At 38.8% G+C, this 23,277-nt stretch overlaps 1 protein-coding gene across 4 annotated transcripts in view; it reads left to right on the top strand.

Moving 5' to 3' along the window:
* Positions 1-23,277, top strand: part of ZFR (zinc finger RNA binding protein) — a 94,447-nt gene that overhangs the window by 69,583 nt on the left and 1,587 nt on the right. For all 4 annotated transcript variants that reach the window (XR_002339765.2, XR_002339764.2, XM_021076978.2 and 1 more), the window contains 2 exons: positions 13,152-13,263; positions 13,382-13,479. Coding sequence is in view for 2 of the 4 variants with exons in the window: in XM_021076978.2 (XP_020932637.1) it covers positions 13,152-13,263; positions 13,382-13,479 (210 nt within the window). In the remaining 2 variants the exon portion in view is untranslated. The remainder of the gene's footprint in view (positions 1-13,151; positions 13,264-13,381; positions 13,480-23,277) is intronic.

Below are 23,277 nucleotides of genomic sequence, written 5' to 3'. Positions count from 1 at the left end.
TCCATTTTAATCAATTAGTACTTCTAGAATAACTACGAAATAAAATACATGGATTTTATATTCTAATTGCATTGAAAATGTTTGCAAATGCTAAAGTGTATTAAATATGTTGATATAGCCTTTTATTTGAGATATTTACTTCTTTGTAATGTTAGAAATATCAATCTTCTCTTACATTACTAAGTTTTGGGTCAGGAATGGAAATTGAACTTCATTAGATAATTTTCAAAGTTTATTGACATAAATTCTCATATATATGAGAGTAATCTTAATGAACTATTAAGTTTTGTTTGCAGGAATTTTGCAGTGGCACAAAAGAAATTTGCGTAATTTTTGTCCTGTTAGAATCAATAATGCACTCACTATGAAAATAATTTAGAAGTTTTTGTTCTTTTTCTAAATTCTGAGACAGTTTTTAGTAGTATCAAAACTCTGTTTTTTGATAATTTACAAAATTCCCGAGACATCATCAGTTCTCAGTCCCCTTTAAAGCAGAGTAGCATTTTCTTGGTTCCTTTTATTGTGATTAATTGGTTTAATTTTACCTTCTCCTGGGGTTAATTTTGGCAACTTATCTTTTCCTAGAAAAATTGACAAATTCAGCTAGGTACTCAGATTTTTATATAGTATTGTTCTCTTGGAGTTTTGAAAACACCGGTAGCATCTTTATCATTACTTTTAATTCTTTGATAAGACTAGCCAGTTAGAGTGGTTGCCATAGAGGAGCAAAATAACAAATGTATGTTTCAGTATTTATTTGTGATCAGAATTCATTGAATTCTTGAGTTCCTGCTGTGGTGCAGTGGGTTAATGATTCGGCTTGTCTCTGTGGAGGCACAGGTTTGGTCCCCACCCTGGCACAGTGGGTTAAGGATTTGGTGGTGCTGCTGCAGCTGTGGCAGGTCGCAGCTCTGGCTCACATTTGATCCCTGGCCTGGGAATTTCCATATGCCACAGATGCAGCACAAAAAGGGAAAAAAAGGATTCATTGAATTCTTTTTTTTTTTTTTTAATTCTTTTTGCGGGGTGGGGGGGAGCCACACCAGCAGCATATGGAAGTTCCAGGTTTGGGGTAAAATCAAAGCTGTAGCTGCCAGCCTATACCACAGCTCACAGCAATGCTGGATCCTTAACCCACTGGTGGGGCCAGGGATCAAACCCACATCCTCATGGAGAGTAGTCGGGTTTTTACCACTAAGCCACAGCAGAAACTCCCTTAATAGATTTTAAATATGAAAAATTACGAGCATTACGTAATTTAAAAAAATTTTAATGTATAAAAATGGGGGTTCCCTGGTGGCCCAACAGTTAAGGATTTGGTGTTGTCCCTGCTGTGGCTTGGGTTCAGTAGCTGGCCCAGGAACTTTTCTACACTGCAAGCAAGCACTACCAAAATAAAAAGTATAAAAATGTGAGTATTACATATTATCATCTTACTTCCTGCTTTCTTCAGCCCAGATGCCCTTGAAGCTATTTCTATAGAAGGAAGTCTAAGCTTCAGTACTTGTGAGACTGGGCCACCCCTTCTGAGCTACTCTAGGAGTCCAGCACTGCAGATAGCACTGCCCTGCCCTACGCCTTACTTTTGTTTTTTATCAGAAAGCAACATTAGCTTCAAGGGATGCTCTCTCCTTTGAGGGTACAGTGGTCTGAGAACTGAGTGAAAAAGAGAGGATACACAGGTGAAGGGAATTGGGGGAACATAGGCCATGGCAGGGTAATGATGAGAGAACCAGGGAGGGCAAACAAAGCCACTGGCCAGTCTTTTGAAGCCATGTTCCGTTGTGGCTCAGCAGGTTAAGAACCTGCATCATGTCTGTGAGGATGCAGGTTCAATCCTTGGCCTTGATCAGCGGATTAAGGATCCGGCTTTGCTGCAAGCTGCTGCATGAGTCGGAGATGTGGATCAGGTCTGGCATGGCTGTGGTGTATAGGCTGGCAGCTGCAGCTCCAATTAGACCCCTAGCCTGGAAACTTCCATATGCCACAGGTGTGCCCCCCCCAAAAGGGGGGGGAGAAACCATGTATATAAAATATACCAGTATTTTGGTAGTTTAAAGCATACCAAAATGTCAGTATTTTGACATTTAAAAATCTCTTAGTATGATATTCTTTAGGCAGTGGTTTATTATTTTTCCTTCCCACCCCAGAGAGAGCCAACTCCTTGGATTTAGCTACCAGGTCTGCTGTCTTCCTTAGTAATGATTTGTTAATTTCTGATTTCATCTCTGATTTTCTGTTCTCCTTAGATTAATTTTTATTCCTTTACAGACTTTTTTAGTTGGATACTTGTTCATTCACTTAATTTTTAATTAATGTAGAGGTTTCAGAAATGTTATTTAAAGCTAGAATCTTTTTTTGGTTCTCTATATAATATTTTCTCTTGCAATATTTTCTATATAATCTTAAATCCAATTTTTTAAATTTATTTATTTATTTATATTTGCTTTTTAGGGCTGCACTCGTGGCATATGGGGGTCCCAGGCTAGGGGTCTAATCAGAGTTGTAGCCGCCAGCCTACACCACAGCCACAGCAATGCCAGATCCGAGCTGCATCTGTGACCTATACCACAGCTCACGGCAACGTCAGATCCTTAACCCACTGAGTAAGGCCAGGGATCAAACCCACAACCTCATGGTTCCTAGTCAGATTCGTTTCCACTGCACCACAACAGGAACTCCTGAAATCCATTTTAATATTTGTCTTTAAGCCAAGAGTAGTTTTTTGAGGGAATTTTTAACTCTACATGACTGAAGAAGTTGCTTTTGTTTTCATAAATAACTTCCAGTGTTTATAACATAAAATCCAATAATTGTATTCTGCTATTTGCAATTTGGGAAATTTAAAATTTTATTTGTGGTCTAATATGTACAGTTTTTTATAAACTGTGAGCACTTAAAAAATGTCATCTCAACAAGGTATAGCATACAATGTATACCCCTTAGTTTAGTTTCTTCATTTTGTTCCTGTCTTCTCCTTTCATATTTTTTGTCGACTTCATTTTTCCTAGGCCTGAAAATGATAAATTAAAATCTGTTATTTCTTTGTCTTCTCTAAAATTTGTGCTTTATTGGTTTTTTTGCAATAATATTTTGGACATAAACACAGTACAATAATGTCATTATCATGAATTTGAACCTCTTGCCATTATAGAAGGCATTCAGCACTTTCTGCCACTATTTTGTACGTCTTGTCTGTTTATTAGTATTAAAACTAGCTTTTAAAAAAAAGAATTATAACTAACATACAATGTTATATTGGTTTCAGGTGTAGAGCATAGTGATTTGATATTTCTTAAACATTGTGAAATGATTGCTGAAATAAGACCAGTTACCATCTGTCACCATACAAAGTATTGTAATATTGACTGTATTTATTGCCTATGTGCATTTACATCCCTGGGAGTTTGTACCACTAAATCCCCTTCACTTATTTCATCTTTATCCTCGCCCTCCTAAACACTAGCTTTTTTTAAATTGGAGTCTGGCTGGTATGATTCTATTTATGTTCCTTTTGTTTTCTTCTGTCCTTTGCCATAATTCTTTTTTTTTTTTTATGTGTGAATGTGTTTTCCTTCTGATTGTTTAGACAATTAGTTGTTGCCCTTATAGTTTTGTATGGTATTTTCATTCATCTGTTTAACTTTTTTTTTTTTTTTTTTTTGGCTTTTTGCCTTTTCTAGGGCCACTCCAGCGGCATATAGAGGTTCCCAGGCTAGGGGTCTAATCGGAGCTGTAGCCGCCGGCCTACGCCAGAGCCACAGCAACACGGGATCGGAACCGCATCTGCAACCTACACCACAGCTCATGGCAACACCGGATCGTTAACCCACTGAGCAAGGGCAGGGACCGAACCCGAAACCTCATGGTTCCTAGTCGGATTCGTTAACCACTGCGCCATGACGGGAACTCCCACTTGGACCCACTATGCCTCAGCAGGAACTCCAAAAAATGTTTTAAGTTTTTTAAATGTCTATCATGTTTGCAAATCTTTGCCAATTACCGTTTATTGAAAAATACATTGTTAGGTCACAGTTTTTCCTCCTCCATTTATTGATGTTGTTCCATTATATTCCAGCATTGAATATTGCTAGATCTGATGAGCCTAGTTTTTTTGCCTTTTTCTACAGGCTGCTGAAAGAATTCTTTCTTTATTCCTGAATTTCAGTAACTTAACCCAATTAGGTCTTAAAATCTTTGGTTCAGTATCAGCATTTAATGGAAGTCTTCATATCCTTCTTTTTTTTTTTCTGCAGAGCTGATAAATGATTAATATGATTCTCTATTTCCAGGGGCACCAGTTATTCTTATGTTGGATTTCATTTGTCTTGCCTGTGTTTTATCTTTCTGATTGTTTTATCTTTGCTTTCCTCTCGTGTCCCCTGTGATTGTTTCTTTGACAGTAATTTACCTTTCAGCTATGTCTTAATATTCTTTGTTACTCATTCATTCTGTAATGTTACTTTGCTTTTCAATTTGCTTTATTAGCTCTGCAGTCTTCATCTCAACTTTGAGTTCTTAATTTGATTGGCTTTTTACATTTACTAAATTCTTTATAGCTCAGAACATTAGCAGATTATCTCTTCTTTCCCTTAAATTAAGATTGTTCCAGGAGTTCCCGTCGTGGCGCAGTGGTTAACGAATCCGACTAGGAACCATGAGGTTGCGGGTTCGGTCCCTGCCCTTGCTCAGTGGGTTAAGGATCCGGCGTTGCCGTGAGCTGTGGTGTAGGTTGCAGACGCGGCTCGGATCCTGCGTTGCTGTGGCTCTGATGTAGGCTGGCAGCTACAGCTGCAATTCGACCCCTAGCCTGGGAACCTCCAAATGCTACGGGAGCGGCCCAAGAATGGCAAAAAGACAAAAAAAAAAAAAAAGAAAAAAGATTCTTCCAGAATAGTTTTTTTATTTTGTTTTTGTTTTTTTGCTTTTAAGGCCGAATGTGGCTCACGTTCCCAGGCTAGGAGTCAAATCGGAGCTGCAGCTGTCAACCTGTGCCACAGCCACAGCAATGCAGGATCTGAGCCTCATCTGCAACCTGCACCACAGCTCACAGCAACAGCAGATCCTTAACCTGCTGAGTGAGGCCAGGGATCAAACCCACATCCTGATGGATACTAGTCAGATTCATTTCCACTGCACCACAACAGAAATCCCAGAATAGTTTTTTTTTGTTTGTTTTTTTGTTTTGTTTTTGTTTTTGTCTTTTGTCCTTTTAGGGCCGCACCAGCAGCATATGGAGGTTCCCAGGCTAGGGGTCTAATCGGAGCTGTTGCTGCCAGCCTGTGCCAGAGCCACAGCAGCACCAGATCCGAGCCGCATCTGCAACCTACACCACAGCTCCCCTCACGGCAATGCCAGATCCTTAACCCACTGAGGGAGGCCAGAGATCAAACCCGAAACCTCACGGTTCCTAGTCAGATTTGTTTCCGCTGTGCCATGACAGGAACATTATTTTTTAAGATATTTTTTAAAGCACTTTTTGATTCACAGCAAACCTGAGCAGAAAGTAGAAAGAGTTCTCACATGTCTCTATGCGTGTGTGACCTCCCCCTCAACATTTTGTACCAGAGTGATACATTTGTTACAAGCAGTGACACATCATTATCATTCAGAGTCCATGGAGAATAGATTTTTCATCTCTGTTTTTCATGCTTTTGTTGATGGTATGTTTTCATCATGACAAACCAGATGTCCTGCCTGATTTGTTTTAGTTTTTTCATTTCATTAATGTTTGGCATTGTCAGGTCCGTTACCAGATCATCCTTTTATGCTGAGACATCCAGATAAGAATTGTCTTTGCATCTACCCACACCTTTTAAAATACCTCTCGTTTTCCTTCCTCCACGAGCTCTGCCCTGAGGGTTGTTTATGGAAGTAGGGTTTGACTACTTACAGACTTGTTGCAGACATGAGCCTTCTCTCTACTATGTCCTGATTAAATAATGTGCTGGGGTAGTTTACAGGGTGGATTCCATTGGCACACCTTTAGACTTCAGGTTTCAAACTTGGGATGGTTTCCTACAGCTTTGCCTATGCAGAATCTGCTGTTTCCTGAGCCTATTCGCCATCTCCTTTCAAGAACAACTTATGTTTCCCTGAAAAAGAGAGCTTTGGGTATGTGAAGCCACTTTGAGACACTTGTGTTAAGAATTCACAGCCAGCTTTTTTTTTTTTAGGGCCACACCTGTAGCATATGAAAGTTCCCAGGCTGGGAGTAGAATCAGAGTTGCATCTGCTGGCCTATGCCACAGCCGCAGCAACACAGGATCTGAGCCTCATCTATGACTGACACCACAGCTCACACAACACCAGATCCTTAACTCAGTGGGTGGGGCCAGGGATCAACCCTGCATCCTTATGGATACTAGTTGGGTTCATGACTGTTGAGCCATTATGGGAACTTCCCACAGTCGTCTTTAATATTTTTCCCTGCATCATACTCCTTTGGAAGATCTTATTTTTTTCTTTTATCTACATGTTAGTCAAATGTCTGTTTATTATTAAAGATAATTAGATGTGGATAATTAGAATTCCTTTTATTCTTCCCTTCCTGTCTTCCACAAAGAGTCTTCCCAAGTGGTGTATTTTGTTGCTTTTCCTTTTCCGGTTGAATGGAAGGTGGTTAGAAGAGGTTATGTTTAGAGAAAATTCTTTATCTGGGGTGACCTGCAACATGATTTGTTCTTCGTCTCTTGAGTTGAGACTTTTTGGTGAAATTTAAAATTTTTTTTTCTTTTTCCACCCAACTGCCAACCCCCTCCCCATTTTCTTCTAAAGCTCTAAATTAGGAGCTATTCATGGAAAGTTGCCCAAGCCACTCAGTTTCTTAGAAATGTTCTCTTTTCCTGGCCTTTTCCTCTGTTTAACTGAAGCTGTTGTTTTTGCTCCTGTGGCAGTAATGTGCGTCATAACATTTCTTTAATCATAATCAGGTTTGGGGAACAAGAGATCTGGAGATCTGCCTTTGTGCTCTCACCTTAAGGAGAGAGTACCTTTTCTTAATTTTCATAGAAGAAATTTGAAATTCTTAGGAACTTCATAAAAATCTATAATTTTGTTTAGCCCTAGACTACCATGTATACTTTGCATAAATCTTTATATAACAACACCTGCTCAGAATTTTCCTTTACCACTGCAGTGAGTACAGCAAATGATAGTCTGCCTTCAGAGTGTATCTTTTGTTCTAAAACTATGGTGATGAAGTAAGGAAAACATAAAGTTCTCTTGTGAAATCAGTCTGACATCACAATTGCTGTGTAGAATCTAAACCTCCTTTAGAATAGTATACCTACTGTAAATTACAAAAAGGCATACAGTTGATTTTTAATGTTTATTACATGTTTTATTTCTAAACAGTATATGTTAAGCTAAGGAAGGTTTTATGAAGGAGAATGACCTATCACAGCATGAATAAACCTCCAAAACAGTATGCTAGGTGAAGGAATCCAGACAAAGAAGGTTATGCTTTATATGATTGCATATTCGTGAAATGTTTAGAATAGACAAGTCCATAAACAGAATACAGATGGGTGGTTGCCAGGGACTTAGGAGAAGGAGTGAGTGAAAAGAAATTGCTCAGTGGGTCAGGTTTTTGCTTTGGAGTGATAGAAATGTTTTGAACTAGATAGAAATGTTTTGAATTAGATAGAAGGATGGTTGTACAGCATGGTAAGAGTACTAAATGCAACTTAAATGTTCACTTTAATATAGTTAATTTTGTGTTATGTGATGGCCTGGCGGGTTACGGCTCCTGCATTTTCACTGTTGATGCTCTGGCTGCTGCTGTGCGGCACAGGTTCGCTCCCTGGCCCAGGATCTTCCACATGCTGCAGGTGTGGCAAAAAAAGGGAGGGGAAAAAAAAGAGGAGGGGGGAGAGAAAGAGAGAGAGAACCTGCAACTCTCATTCAAAAAAAAAAAAAAGTGAAGGGATAGTCTTCAAAGAAGAGATTGAGAGAACTGCCCTAATTATACTTTCTGCTCAAATAGCAGTTAATATGTATGACTCGGTATTTGTTTCCTCATGTTTTATTTTTCAAGAGTACAAGTAAATTAGATTTTAGTGATATTGCTTGTAGAAAGAGAGCTCATGTCAGTTTTAGAGTCAACGGAGAGGTTTTCAGTAATGAGATACTGACATTACAGGGCAAAGAACTAACAATTTTAGCTTGCAAAAGAAGCAGCAAATTATACTTGGACTGTGTCATCTCATTCACTTTAGCTTACAAACCATAACTCAGCACTTAGCTACCTCCTAACAGAAACCATCTACTTAAGTGTATACACACTCCCAAATCACCAAAAGCTGTAAGTAAACTTTTTTTAAGAAGAGTTGAGTATGAAATAAAGTGCTGTGTGTAAATATAATACAAAAATATAACATCCTACACATGAGTTTAGGAACAGGAAGTCTGTCATGAATGTATCAATCTTAACCTCTTTACATTGTAATATAGAAATGACTTTTATATATACACAACTGCTTATTGTAAAATCCAAATCTAATAACATAAACGTTTTTATCTGTCATATGAGAATAATAGTTGGATCTACCACCAAGAAGTGGTTATAATGATTAAAATTGATTCATGCCTTAGAATAATGCTTAGCATGTAATAAGCATTCAGTCAGTGTTAGTTATAATGATGAAAAGGATAACTGCTACTACAGTTAGTTAAGCCAAGTTTCTAGTGTTACATACTTAGACTGTTTCTAGCCCATTACAGATAAACAGTTGCACTGAACGTTGTGTTTTCATTCAGTGTAATAGCCCTATTGTGAATTTTTAGTACTAACATTGCTGCGTTTGTTGGTATGTGCCTTTGAACTTGCCAATTTTGTGATTTTTATTTTATTTTATTTTTGCTTTTTAGGGCTGCACCTGCGGCATGTGGAAGTTCCCTGGCTAGGAGTCCAGTTGGACCTGGAGCTGCTTGACTATGCCACAGCCACAGCAATACCAGATCCCAGCCTGCGATCTATACCACAGCTCACGGCAAGGCCGGATCCTTAACCCACTGAGTGAGGCCAGGGATCAAATCTGCAACCTCACAGACACTGGTTAGGCTCAGTACCGCCAAGCCACAACAGGAACTTCTGTGATTTTTTTTTTTTTTTTTTTGAAGGTTTTACAGGTTTACACCACCACCAAATGAAAGTACTTGCGTTACCATAGTCTCCCAAGGTTTTTTTTTTAATCTTTAAAATTGTGATATAATGGCATTTAGTTATGAGAAATTAAATGAAATCATGTATTTAAAGTGCTTAGCATGTTGTCTTCCCCTTAGTAAGCACTGTTTTTGTTGCTACTACTGAAGATGGGAAGGAAAAATACTTACCATGTGAAAGCAAATATTACCATCCTAGATTTAATATGTAATATTTAAGAGAGCTTTTCTCTCTAAATAACTTTAGCCACCAAAATCCTTTATAGCCTAAAAAATCATGTCCCTAATTTGATTCTGTTTTTAATACTGCCCTTTTACTTTTGAAGGCAGACATTTCAGAGTTTATAAACCTCACATGCTTTGTTGCTTTCCTAACTGTAGGAGAGCAACTGTGTTCCATAGAACATAAACATTTTTAAGTTGTTTGCTTCACAGCAAATGATATCAGAAGGGCAGATGGTTGACTTAGTTTTATTGTGTGATTAAATATAGGAGCTTTTTGTGTTCATAAAAAATTCATTTCTTTCTTGCTTTTAGTTTATCCTAATATGTAAGTATAAATTACAGATATCTACTTCTAAGGTCAGTCAATAAGTGGATTTTGAAAAAGCTTTGACTTGTAATACATTTTATATTTTGACATACCTATATTATGGCTGATTACTTAATACTTATTCTTCTCTTAATAGTCTCTAAAAGTACTTATAAATTTGAATTATTTTTAGTAAGTTGTTAAGACATCAATTTTGTATTTTAGTAAATTGCTAATTATAATCCTTGATTTCTTCTACTGGCAGCATTATTTTCCCATTCTTTCCAAAAGTAGTCTGTTTCATAAACATTTATTGAGTGTTTTCTATATCCTGGCTACTTAACGCTAGGAAAAAGGGTTCAGGAAGACATTTGACTATCTTTATCTTCAGAGATTGTAATCTTTGGACATATTAAAATAATACTTATCTGGAAAAGAGTTTTTTTATATAATAGAGTTCCCTGTAGATAACAGACACTGATTCCTAAATCAGTTTCAATTTTAATACTAAAATTTAAAATGAAAATCCTTAAAAAGTATCTTAAACAGCTTCCTGCATTCTTCAACTGAATAAACCATCTTCATTTTTTTGGTTGTGCTAAGAATTATTTTTATTTAAAACATCTGAATAATGGCCTTGGGGTGAGTGGTTGAATGTAGTTTTTATCTGTTTTAAATCTATGAGTTTTTTTTTTTAATTTATTTATTTATTTTGTCTTTTTTTTTTTTGCTATTTCTTCGGCCGCTCCCGCGGCATATGGAGATTCCCAGGCTAGGGGTCCAATCGGAGCTGTAGCCACTGGCCTACACCAGAGCCACAGCAACACGGGATCCGAGCCGCGTCTGCAACCTACACCACAGCTCACGGCAACGCAAGGCCAGGGACCGAACCCGCAACCTCATGGTTCCTAGTCGGATTCGTTAACCACTGCGCCACGACGGGAACTCTGAGTTTTTTTATGTATGCAACTAGAAGTGGATTCTCACTAGGGCATTTTCAGCTTCGGTATCATTTTAAGGATTTCATTCTAATTCCACTCTGTTTATTTTCTTTGAATTATTGGCGGTCTTATTTAACTAAAATCTTATAACATGATGAACCTTAAACATTATTAGGCAAGGCGTTCCCATTGTGGCTCAGTGGTTAACAAACGTGACTAGTATCCATGAGGAAGCAGGTTTGATTCCTGGCCTTGCTCGGTGAGTTAAGGATCTGGCATTGCGGTAAGCTGTGGTGTAGGTTGCGGCTGGGCTCAGATGCGGCATTGCTGTGGCTGTGGCATAGGCCAGCGGCTACAGCTCTGATTGGATCCCTAGCCTGGGAACCTCCATATGCCTTGGGTATGGCCCTAAAAAGACAAAAAGACAAAACAAACCAACATAAATACATTATACTAAGTGAAAGCCACATGTTTAATTATTACATTTGTATGAAATACCTTTTTTTTTTTGCCGGCCCAGATCCAAGCTGCAGTTTTGATTTACACCACTGCAGCTATGCCAGATCCTTAACCCACTGTGCCAGGCTGGGGGTAGTGATCCTGCATCCCACCACTCCAGAGACTGCCTCCCATCTTGTCACGCCACAGGGGAGCTCCTAGATGAAATATCTAGAAGAGGCAAATCTATAGAAATAGAAAATGGTTTAGTTTTTGCCAGGGGTTGGAGGAAAGGGAGAATAGAGAATGACTGCTAATGGGTATGGAGTTTCTTTTGGGGGTGATAAAAATGTTCTGGAATTAGAGAGTGGTTATGATTGAACACCTGTGTAAATGTACTAAATCCCACTGAATTGTACACTTTAAAAGAGTGAGTCTTCATATCTCAACTTTAAAATCTAAATGGAAGCACATTTTTCTTTTTTTTTTTCTTTTTTTTTTTTTTTTTGGTCTTTTTGTCTGTTGTTGTTGTTGCTATTTCTTGGGCCGCTCCCGCGGCATATGGAGATTCCCAGGCTAGGGGTTGAATCGGAGCTGTAGCCACCAGCCTACGCCAGAGCCACAGCAACGCGGAATCCGAGCCGCGTCTGCAACCTACACCACAGCTCACGGCAACGCCGGATCGTTAACCCACTGAGCAAGGGCAGGGACCGAACCCGCAACCTCACGGTTCCTAGTCGGATTCGTTAACCACTGCGCCACAACGGGAACTCCTGGAAGCACATTTTTCTAATGAAAAACCTTTCAAAACACTTTCCAGATCTAAATCTATACTTTTTTTCTTTTATTCATTGGTTTAGATTTTGAGTCTCTCAAATATAATTTGTGTTTTCCTTAAGGGTAGCAGAAGTACAGTTGTGCATTAAATGAAAATTTAGATAATAATTTATTGTTTGTAAAGAAAAAACAAAAGTCTTCTTTACTCAGCAGAATATTGTCCTGCTGTAACTCCTTGGTATCATCAGTATGTAGGTAAGAAAAACAAATCTATGTGGGAGTTCCTCCTGTGGTGCAGCAGAATCAGCGGCATCTCTGGAGTACTGGGACACAGGTTCAATCACTGGCCTTGCTCAGTGGGCTAGTAAGAATCCGGTGTTGCCCTGAGCTGTCGTGTAGACTGGCAGCTACAGCTCCAATTCGACCCCTAGCCTGGGGTACAGCCCTAAAAAGACAATAAATTAAATAAATAAATAAATAAATAACAGAAACATAACCTGTTTTTCTTCATTAAGCATAAATTGGAAAATATTTTTAAGATATGTTATATTGCCTTATTAATTTTGTTTTCATTAGTTTAATTTTTGTTTTTATATTACATATAATTTTTAATTTATATTTTTGTGGTTCTGTGTAACTTTTTCTTTCTGTCTTTTTTGTTTGTTTCTTTCTTTCTTTCTTTCTTTATTTTCTTTCATGGCCACACCTACGGTATATGAAAGTTCCCGGGCTAGGGGTCAAATTGGAACTGCAGCTGCTTACCTCCACCACAGCTTTCGACCACGCCTGATCCTTAATTCACTGAGTGAGGCCAGGGATCAAACCCGCATCCTCATAGATACTGTGTCTGGTTCTTTACCTGCTGAGCCATAATGTGAACTCCCTGTGTAACTTTTTCAGTCTGTAAAATTTTTTTTTTTTTTTTTTTTTTTTTTTTGCCTTTTCTAGAGCTGCACCCTTGGCATATGGAGGTTCCCAGGCTAGGGGTCTAATTGGAGCTGTAGCTGCCGACCTACGCCAGAGCCACAGCACCGAGGGATCCGAGCCGCGTCTGCGACCTACACCACAGCTCGTGGCAATACCGGATCCTTAACCTACTGAGCAAGGCCAGGGATTGAACAACCCGCAACCTCATGGTTCCTAGTTGGACTCGTTTCCACTGTGCCATGACAGGAACTCCTCAGTCTATAAAATTTTTAATGACAGTACCACAAGTAGTTTGTCATTCTGCTGTTTGAAAATGAGTAATTTCTTTGAGCTGTAAGCTGCTAAACACATTTTTATGTTTTTATTTTTAGGCTATGGAGTTATTAGTAGAGAAAGCAATCAGTAGTGCTTCTAGTCCTCAGAGCCCTGGAGATGCACTGAGAAGAGTTTTTGAGTGCATTTCTTCAGGGATTATTCTTAAAGGTAAGTTTTACTTCATTTTTATTATGTGCTTGCGTATTTGATGGTTGAATGAGAACTCTTCTTTCTTTTACAAATAGATGATGTGAATGCTTTTTTCTGTCTGCACTGATTGCTGTAGGTAGTCCTGGACTTCTGGATCCTTGTGAAAAGGATCCCTTTGATACCTTGGCAACAATGACTGACCAGCAACGTGAAGACATCACATCTAGTGCACAGGTACCAGTGTGTTCCTAATTCTAAAACTTTGTCATATCACTGCCCTTAAGGTTTTTGTTTTGTTTTTTGGCTTTGTGAGGTGTTTGAGGCCGTGCCCATAGCATATGGAAGTTCCTGGGCCAGGGATTGAACCCACACCACAGCAGCAACCCAGGCCACTGCAGTGACACTGTCAGATCCTTAACCCACTACACTACAAGAAAACTTTGGTCTTGTTTTTTTTTATAGTTGTTTTTTAGAAGAAATCACTGTATAGCATTCATTCTTCTGCTTCTTTGGTAAGGCCTTATAGAGGATATTAAGTAGATTTCATTAATATAATCTTAAATTTTATTATTTTAACTATGTATTTGTCTAATTAAGTGTATTAGGTAAATATAAAAATACAACAGTATTTTTGATGTCACTGAATCTGGGTATTACATTATATATCAAGATCAGTAGAGACACTATTTGTGTCCTCTAGATGTACAGAAGTGTTGTGCTGTGTGGTTTGTGGTAAATTTTGTTGTAATTTAGCCTTTCCTACCAATAAAAGTGCAGCTAATGTAGTAATTAAAAATGTGGGCTTTGGAGTCAAGACTTCCTTGAGTTTGAATACCAGCTCTGCTGTTTCATCTATAAGGGATAAGAGTACTATCTGTCTCGAATAGGATTATTGGGAAGATTAAACAAGTTAATATTTCAGTCAGTCTAAAACTGCTCTGGCTTTCCTTTTTTGACTCCAGAAGTGCACTGAGAAAGCTACTTAGCTGTAAATAATAATAATCTACTCTAAGGCATTTGAAATTATTGCACTTAAGATTTTGATCTCTTGTCTCTTCTGGAAAGGATAATTTGGAATTTGGAAAATCATGATTAAAGTAACTTTTCATGCTAAAAGTATATTGAGGGAGAGTCAATAGTAATAGAAATTATAAATATCTTAGACTCATAAGATTTGAGTATATTAAACAAATTTTGTTTTTATTTTGGGGGGTTTAATTTTCTTTTTTTTCTTTTTTTTTTTTGCCTTTTCTAGAGCCATAGCCATGGCATTTGGAGGTTCCCAGGCTAGGGGTCCAGTTGGAGCTACACCTGCCAGCCTACACCACAGGCACAGCAACACAGGATCCAACCTGCATCTGCGACCTACAGTGCAGCTCATGGCAATGCCAGATCCTCTACCCACTGTGCCAGGCCAGGGATCGATCCCCCAACCTCATGGTTCCTAGTCGGATTTGTTAACCACTGAGTCACAACAGGAATTCCTGTCTTTGGGTTTAATTTTCTAAGGAAGAAAACAGTTGCCCTAAGTTGCTTTTCTTTCTTCCTTGACACTTAAAGAAGGAATTCTTATAAATTTATTGTTAGGAGCAGCAGGGCATTAGAAAACTAAGAGAATTCATAATTGGAAGGAAGGAAACTTTTTAAAAATGTGACTTTGAAGAAAGTGATCTGGTTTTAAGAGGTAGTTAGAAATGTCCTTGTCAAGGATGTCCACTTTCACCACTATTATTCAACATAGTTTTGAAAGTCCTAGCCACAGCAATCAGAGAAGAAAACAAACCAAAAAAAAAGGAATCTGAACTGGAAAAGAAGTAAAACTATCACTGTTTGCAGATAACATGATACTATACCTAGAAAACCCCAGAACAGCACCAGAAAACTGTTAGAATTCATCAACGAATTTGGCAAAGTTGCAGGCTATGAAATTAATAGACAAAATCACTTGCTTTCTATATACTGATAATGAGAGATCAGAAAAAAATGAGAGAAACCATCCCATTTACAATCAACATCATGCAGAGTTTTTTCAGCAGAAACTCTGGCCTGCAGAGTTTCTGCTGAAAAATCTGCCGATAACCTTAATGGGGTTCCCTTGTATGTTATTTGTTTCTTTTCCCTAAGCTGCTTTCAGTATTTTCTCTTTGTCAGTTCAGTTTTGGTCAGTTTGATTAATATGTGTCTCAGGGTGTTCCTCCTTGGGTTTATTTTATATGGTACTCTTACACTTCCTGGATTTGAGTGAGTGGTTTTTTTCCCATGTTAGGAAAGTTTTTCGTTATTACCTCTTAAAGTATTTTTTCTGTCCCTTTCTCTCTTCTCCTTCTGGCACCGCTATAATACGGACGTTGGTGCATTTAACATTGTCCCAGAGTTCTCTGAAGACTCTCTTCATTTCTTTTCAACCTTTTTTCTCTTTTCTGTTCCTCATCAGTGATTGCCGCTAGTCTGTCCTCCACCTCGCTTATTTGTTCTTCTGCCTCCTGTATTCTGCTGTTGGCTGCATCTAGTGAATTTTTTATTTCAGTTATTGTATTTTGCATCTCTGCTTGCTTAAGTTTTATATCTTGTATTTCTTCGCTCAGTGTTTCCTGTAAATTATCTATCTTTGCCTCCAGTTTATTTCCAATGTCTCACATCATCTTTAGCATCAATAGTCTAAAGCCTTTTTCCTGGAGGCTGAGTATCTCCTGATCACTTGGCTGTTTTTCTGGGGCTTTTTCTTTCTCCCTCATCTGAGTTACAGTTCTCTGTCTTTTCATTTTTATAGGTTTTTGGTGTGGTGACCTTTTTGCAGACAATAGAGTTGTAGCCATTCTTACTTCTGGTGTCTGCTTCCCTTGTGGCTGAAGTCAGTATGGGGACTTGCTTAGGCTTCCTGATGGGAGGGACTGGTGCCTGCCCACTGGTAGGTGGGGCTGATTCCTATCCCTCTGGTGGGTGGGGCTTTGTCTCTGGGTTAGATTAGAGGTGGCTGTGTGCCTGGGGGGTTCTTTAGAGAGCTTGTTTACTGATGGGTGGGGCTGTGATGCCACCTGGATTATTGTTTGACCTGGAGCTTCTCAGCACTGATGGGTGGGGCCAGATTTTCCCAAAAATGGCCACCTCCAGGGAAACACATGCTGATGAATATTCACGAGAGCTTTGCCTCCAAGGTCCTTCCCCCACAACGAACCACAGTCACCAGTTTTCCCAGGAGGTCCTCCAAGAACTGCAGTCAGGTCTGACCCAGATGCCTATGGAGCCTTTGCTTTTTGCCCTGGGACTCAGTGTGCATGAAAGCCTGTGTGTATCTTTCAAGAACTGGGTCTCTGTTGCCCCCAGTCCCGTGAAACTCCTGCACACAAGCCCCACTGGCCTTCAATGCCAGGTGCTCCAGGGGCTTTCTCCCAGTGCCAGATCCCCAGGCGTGGGGATTTGATGTGGAGCTCAGAACTCTCACTCCTGTAGGTGAGTCTGTGATACAGTTATTTTCCAGTCTGTGGAGTTTCCCACCCAGGAGGTATGGGGTTGTTTATATCACATAATCGCCCCTCCTACCTCTTGATGTTGCCTCCTCTTTGTCTTCTGGAATAGAGTATCTTTTTGAAAGTTTCCAGTCCATTTGGTTGAAGGTTGCTCAGCATTTGGTTGTAATTTTGTTGTTTTTGTGAGAGAAGTTGAGTTCCAGTCCTTCTATTCCACCATCTTAATCCTGTCTCCAAGACACAACCATTTTCTATGTAGACAAGTAGAACACATACTCTTCATGTGACTCTATGTGAAAAAGAAGCTTATCTGATAGAACATTGTATTAGTTCCCTGTGGTGCTGTAACAAATTATTACAAATGTAGTGGATTAAAACGACAGTTTTTTTCTCAGCATTGTGGGGACCAGCAGTCCAAAATCAAGAAGTAAGCAGAGACATAAGCCTTTGAGAGTCTCTTCAAGCTTCTGGTGACTGTCATTGTACAGTCAACATCAAAAAGAATAAAATACCACTGTTCCTGTTGTGGCGCAGTGGTTAATGAATCCGACTAGGAACCATGAGGTTGCAGGTTCGATCCCTGGCCTTGTTCAGTGGGTTAAGGATCCGGCGTTGCCATGAGCTGTGGTGTAGGTTGCAGACGTGGCTTGGATCCCGTGTTGCTGTGGCTCTGGCATAGGCTGGTGGCTACAGCTCCGATTGGACCTCTCGCCTGGGAATCTCCATATGCCAAGGGTGCAGCCATAGAAAAGGCAAAAAAAGACCAAAAAAAAAAAAAAAAAAGAATAAAATACCTAGGAATAAACAGGAATAAACTTACCTAAAGAGACAAAAGACCTATACTCTGAAAACTATAAGATTTTGATGAAAGAAATCAAAGATGACACAAACAGATGGAAAGATATATACCATACTCTTGGATTGGAAGAATCAATATTGTCAAAATGACTGTACTACAAGGCAATCTACAGATTAAGTGCTATCCCTATCAAATTACCAAAGGCATTCTTCACAGAACTAGAACAGAATATTTTAAAATTTGTATGGAACCACAAGACACCCCAAACAGCCAAAACAGTATTGGGAAAAAAAAAAATGAAAATGAATGAATCAAGCTTCCTGACTTTAGACAATACTACAAAACTACAGTCATCAGAACAATACGGTACTGGCACAAAAACAGAAATATAGATCAGTTGAACAGGATAGAAAGCCCAGAAATAAACCCAAGCACCTGTGGTTAACCAATCTATGACAAAGGAGGAAAGAACATACAGTGGAAGATAGTCTCTTCAGTAAATGGTGCTGGGAAAACTGGAGAGCTACATGTTAAAAAATGAAAGTAGAACGCTAATACCATATACAAAAATAAACTCAGAATGGGTTAAAGACCTAAATTAAGGCCAGATACAGTAAAACTCCTAGAGGAAAACAAAGGCAGAATGTTCTTTGACATAAATCACAGCAACATCTTGTTTGATCCACCTCTTAGAAAAATGACAATAAAGGCACAAATAAATCAGTGGGACCTAGTTAAACTCAAAAGCTTTTGCACAGCAAGGGAAACCATTAAAAAACCGAGACAACAACCCTCAGAATGGGAAAAAATCTTCACCAACGAAGCAACAGACAAGGGCCTAATCTCCAAAATAAACAAACAACTCACGCAACCCAACAACAAAAAAACAAACAACCCAGTTGAAAAATGGGCAGCAGACCTAAGTAGACATTTCTCCAACGAAGACATGTGGATGGCCAACAGGCATATGAAAAAATGCTCAATTTCACTAATTATTAGAGAAATGCAAATCAAAACTACAGTGAAACGCTGCCTCACATCGGTCAGAATGGCCATCACTAACAAGTCAGCAAATAACAAATGCTGGAGAGGGTGTGGAGGAAAAGGTACCCTCCTTCACTGTTGGTGGAAATGTCAATTGGTACAACCTATGTAAAATATTATGGAGGTACCTCAGAAAACTAAATATTGAACCACCCATATGATCCAGCAATCCCACTGCTGGACATACATCCAGACAAAATTTTCATTAAAAAAAAGATAATAATGAACCCCTGTGTTCATTGCAGCACCTATTCACAATAGCCGAGATATGGAAACAATCTAAATGTCCATCGGCAGGTGCATGGATTAAGAAGATGTGGTACATATATACAATAGAATATTACTCAGCCATAAAAAAGACAAATCAGTGCCATTTGCAGCAACATGGATGGAACTAGAGATTCTCATACTAAGCGAAGTAAGCCAGAAAGAGAAAAACAAATACCATATGATACCACTTACATGTGGAATCTAAAATATGGAACAGATAATCCTATCTTTAAAAAAAGAGAAATGGATCATGGCCAAGGAGAGCAGACTTGGGGTTCCCAAGGGGGAAAGGGGAGGGAGTAGGACAGATGAGCATTTGGGGAGTTTTTTGGATACAAACTGTTATATTTGGAATGGTCGGGCAGTGGTACCTTACTGTACAGCACAGGGAAATGTGTGTGATTGGGTCATTTTATTCTACAACAGAACTTGAAGAAACATTATAAATCAACTATACTTTATTCTGCTTTTTGGTGGGTTTTTTTTGTTTTGTTTTGTTTTTTGTTTTTTTTGTTTTTTTTTTTTTTGTCTTTTCTCTTTTCTAGGGCTGCACCCACGGCATATGTAGGTTCCCAGGCTAGAGGTTGAATTGGGGCTGTAGCTGCCAGCCTACACCGCACTCACAGCAATGCCAGATCCTCAACCGCTTGAGCGAGGCCAGGGATCGAATCCACCACCTCATGATTCCTAGTCGGATTCATTAACCACTGAGCCACAATGGGAACTCAACTATATGTTAATAAATAAAAAATAAATGAGAAAATAGTATGACAAAGAAGAAACAAACAAACTAGAAAGAAATGTCCTTGTTAGAGTTCCCTGATGGCTCAGCAGGTTAAGGATCCCGCATTGTCTTGAAAGTCAGTGGAGAAAAGGGAATCCTCATACACTGTTAGTGGGAATATAAATTGGTGCAGCCACTGTGGAAAGCAGTATGGGGGTTTCTCAAAAAACTGGAACCACCATATGACCCAGCAGTTACACTCCTGGGTGTATAGCAAAAGAAACCAAAATCTCTTAATTCAAAAAGATAGACACACCCAAATGTTCATAGTAGCCAAGATATGAAAGCAACCTAAGTGTCCATCAGCAGATGAATTGATAAAGATGTGGTATAGATACAGTGGGACACTAATCAGCCATTAAAAAGAGTGATATTTTGCCATTTGCAGCAACATGGATGGATTTGGAGGGTGTTACGCTAAGCGAAATAAGTCAGAGAAAGGTAAATATTGTATGATACCACTCATGTGGACTCTAAAAAATATGATTAGTCAGTATAACAAAAAAGAAGCAGACTCCCAGATGTAGGAAACAAATTAGGGGTTACCAGTAAAAGGAGGGAAGGGGAAAGGGACAGTATAGAGGTAGGGGAGTAAGTACAAACTATTATATGTAAAATAAGTTACAAGAATATATTGTACAACATCAGGAATATAGCCAATATTTTATAATAACTCTGGAGTGTATTAACCTTTCAAAATTATGAATCACCATATTGTTCATTTGTAACATATAATATTGTACATCAGCTATACTTCAATCAATAAAAAGGAAGTTACATATACTGCATCATTCCATTTATGTAACATTTGTGAAATAATAGTTGTAGAGATGGAGAACATATCAGTGATTCCTAGGAGTTAGATATAGGGCAGAGGATTGGTTTGGCTATAAAGGGAGTCTAGTGATAATAGAGTTTAATGTCTTCTAATGGTAGTTATACAACGCTGCATATATGGTAAAGTTTCACAGAGCTAAACATCACAGATAAACAAGTGTATGCATAGCTGGTAAAAAATCTGAATAAGCTCTATGCATTGTACCCATGTCAATTTCAGTTTTTGCTTCTTGGTGGCTATAGTGAGCACATTAATAATTATCTTCCTTCCTTAGTCTCTGTCTGGATCTATTCCTCTCTTTCTTCTATATTATTTACCTTTATTTTTGTATGCCTCTGTATGTTTTTTCCCTAGCAATCCTTTACCAGTTACTTCTGCAAGATATAGCCTTTGTCATTTATTCAGATCCCTTACACGGATCCAATAGAAAAACATACCTTTTAAAAGGTACGTAAAGGTGCCATTTACATCTAGTCAATCCCCCTACAAAAGGAATTCAGTAAACCTTAAATCTTCTTTGATATTGTTTAAAAATGCCAAGATTACTTTGTATGGGAGTAGTTTTAATACTAAATCTAATTATTTAGCAGCAAGCTTCGGTGCTGCTAAATAATTGCCAAACATACAGTTGAAATCTCTCTTCTTGTCAAAATTTAGAAAGACATACAAACCATATGCAGAACAAGAACTTAAAAGAGTGCTCACTCTAGCCTCAGATGCTATTTTTAGTTTTTCTTACTATAATAATTCTTCTATTTGGAAACTCCTAGTATTAGAATAGGCTGATGATCAGTAGCAGTATCTCTGTGGTAGAAATGTATTATTACTCATTATTATATACTAGATGTCTTTAGATGTTTTAATACAGAAAAAAAATTTTATCTTTGGGAAGGAGCTTTTGTGAGTCTCTAAATAAAGTATTCTGTTATGATAAATATTCTTGGTTGCACTTCAGAAAGTTAACAGCCTTATAGCTTAAATGAGATAGAAAAGCACCCGGTACTGCCAAAAATCCAAGACTTCAGACATATCAAGTTCTGAATATATAAGTGATTTGGGAACTTTTCAAGGTTTAAAAAGCCAATCAATGTATGAGGCAAAGTTCTAAGGAACTAGAATCATCAAATCTGGAAAAAAAATTTTAGAACAATAAATTCTCACATGGATGGTTGTAATCAGTAACTCTCTCAGCTGAAGAAAGTAAACAGGGATTTAGAATAGTCTTGAAGAGTAGCCACTTCGGAAAACAGTTTGGCACTTCCTCAGTGATTAGACAGAGTTACTGTATGACCCAGCAGTTTGACTCCTGGGTATATACCCAAGAGAACTGAAAATAAATGTTCGTTTAAAAAATTTAGGGAGTTCCCATCGTGGCTCAGTGGTTAACGAATCCGACTAGGAACCATGAGGTTGTGGGTTTGATCCCTGGCCTTGCTCAGTAGGTTAAGGATCCGGCGTTGCCGTGAGCTGTGGAGTAGGTCGAAGACGAGGCTCAGATCCTGGGTTGCTGTGGCTCTGGCGTAGGCCAGCTGCAGCTCCATTTGGACCCCTAGCCTGAGAACCTCCATATGCCACAGGAGTGGCCCAAGAAATGGCAATAAGACACACACACAAAAAAAGGCACGTGGTCTCAGGACAATTCCTGTGGTGGCTCAGGGGAAACAATTCCAACTAGTATCCATGAGGATGTGGGTTCGATCCCTGACCTCGATCAGTGGGTTAAGGATCTGGCGTTGCTGTGAGCTGCGGGTGTAGGTTGCAGACCTGGCTCGGATCCTGAGTTGCTGTGGCTCTGGCGTAGGCTGGGGGCTACAGCTCTGATTAGACCCCTGGCCTGGGAACCTCCATGTGCCGCGGGTGCAGCCCTAGAAAAGGCAAAAAGACCAAAAAAAAAAGAAAGAAAGAAAAAATGTATACACAGGAGCTCCCCGATGGCTCAGCAGGTTAAGGATCCTGCATTGTCACTGATGTGGCTCTGGTTAGAGCTATGGCACAGGTTTGATCCCTGGCCTGGAAACTTCTGTATGCCATGGACACAGTCACAAAAAAAGAAATTTATATGCCAAAAAAATAATTTAAAATTTTAAAAGTAGGAATTCCCATTATGGTACAGCAAAAACGAATCCGGCTAGTATCCATGAGGGTGTGGGTTCGATTGCTGGCCTCGCTCAGCAGGTCGGGGATCCGGCACTGTTGTGAGCTGTGGTGTAGGTCAGACGTGGCTTGACAAAAGACAAAAATTGTGATACATGAGATCTTGTGACATTGATGCCTAGTATATTCCTATTTATATACAGCCATGTAGTGAAAAATCTTTTTTTAGTTGATGAAGTAAAAAGTTGAAAAATAATATTCATTTTGTAAACCTGGGGAGGTGTGTGTACCTGTAGCCTACACACATGGGCATCCACAGGAAAAGTATGAAAATATGTGAATATGAACCAGAGATTCATTCAAGGAGTGAAATGCTTTTTCTTTTACTGTATATTGTTTTAGGATTTTTTTTTTTTAATGAACATGATACAATTTTTTTTTTCAGGATAATTTTTTTAACTTATGGTTTTGTTTTGTTTGTTTTTGGCCCTGCCTGTGACATTTGGAGGTTCCTAAGCCAGGGATTGAATCTGGGCCACTCAAGCTGCTTCAGTGACAACGCTGGATCCTTAAAACCCATTGCGCCACAAGAAAACTCCTTTTTTTTTTTTTAAACCAAAATAGTATGCACTCAGAAAAGCCTGAAAATAAAACCGTCAGAACATATTGACTCCTTCATTTGTGAGACTTAATATTGTTCAACGTCCATTAAACATGCTTTTTTTATATTGTGTGG

Source organism: Sus scrofa, chromosome 16 (genome assembly GCF_054392235.1).
Source record: "Sus scrofa isolate SSC_HxYL_T2T_F1_AM1 chromosome 16, Sscrofa_HxYL_maternal_Yorkshire_Landrace_v2.0, whole genome shotgun sequence".
In the NCBI taxonomy this organism is placed as follows: domain Eukaryota; kingdom Metazoa; phylum Chordata; class Mammalia; order Artiodactyla; family Suidae; genus Sus; species Sus scrofa.
This window is presented reverse-complemented; position numbering and strand designations above follow the sequence as displayed.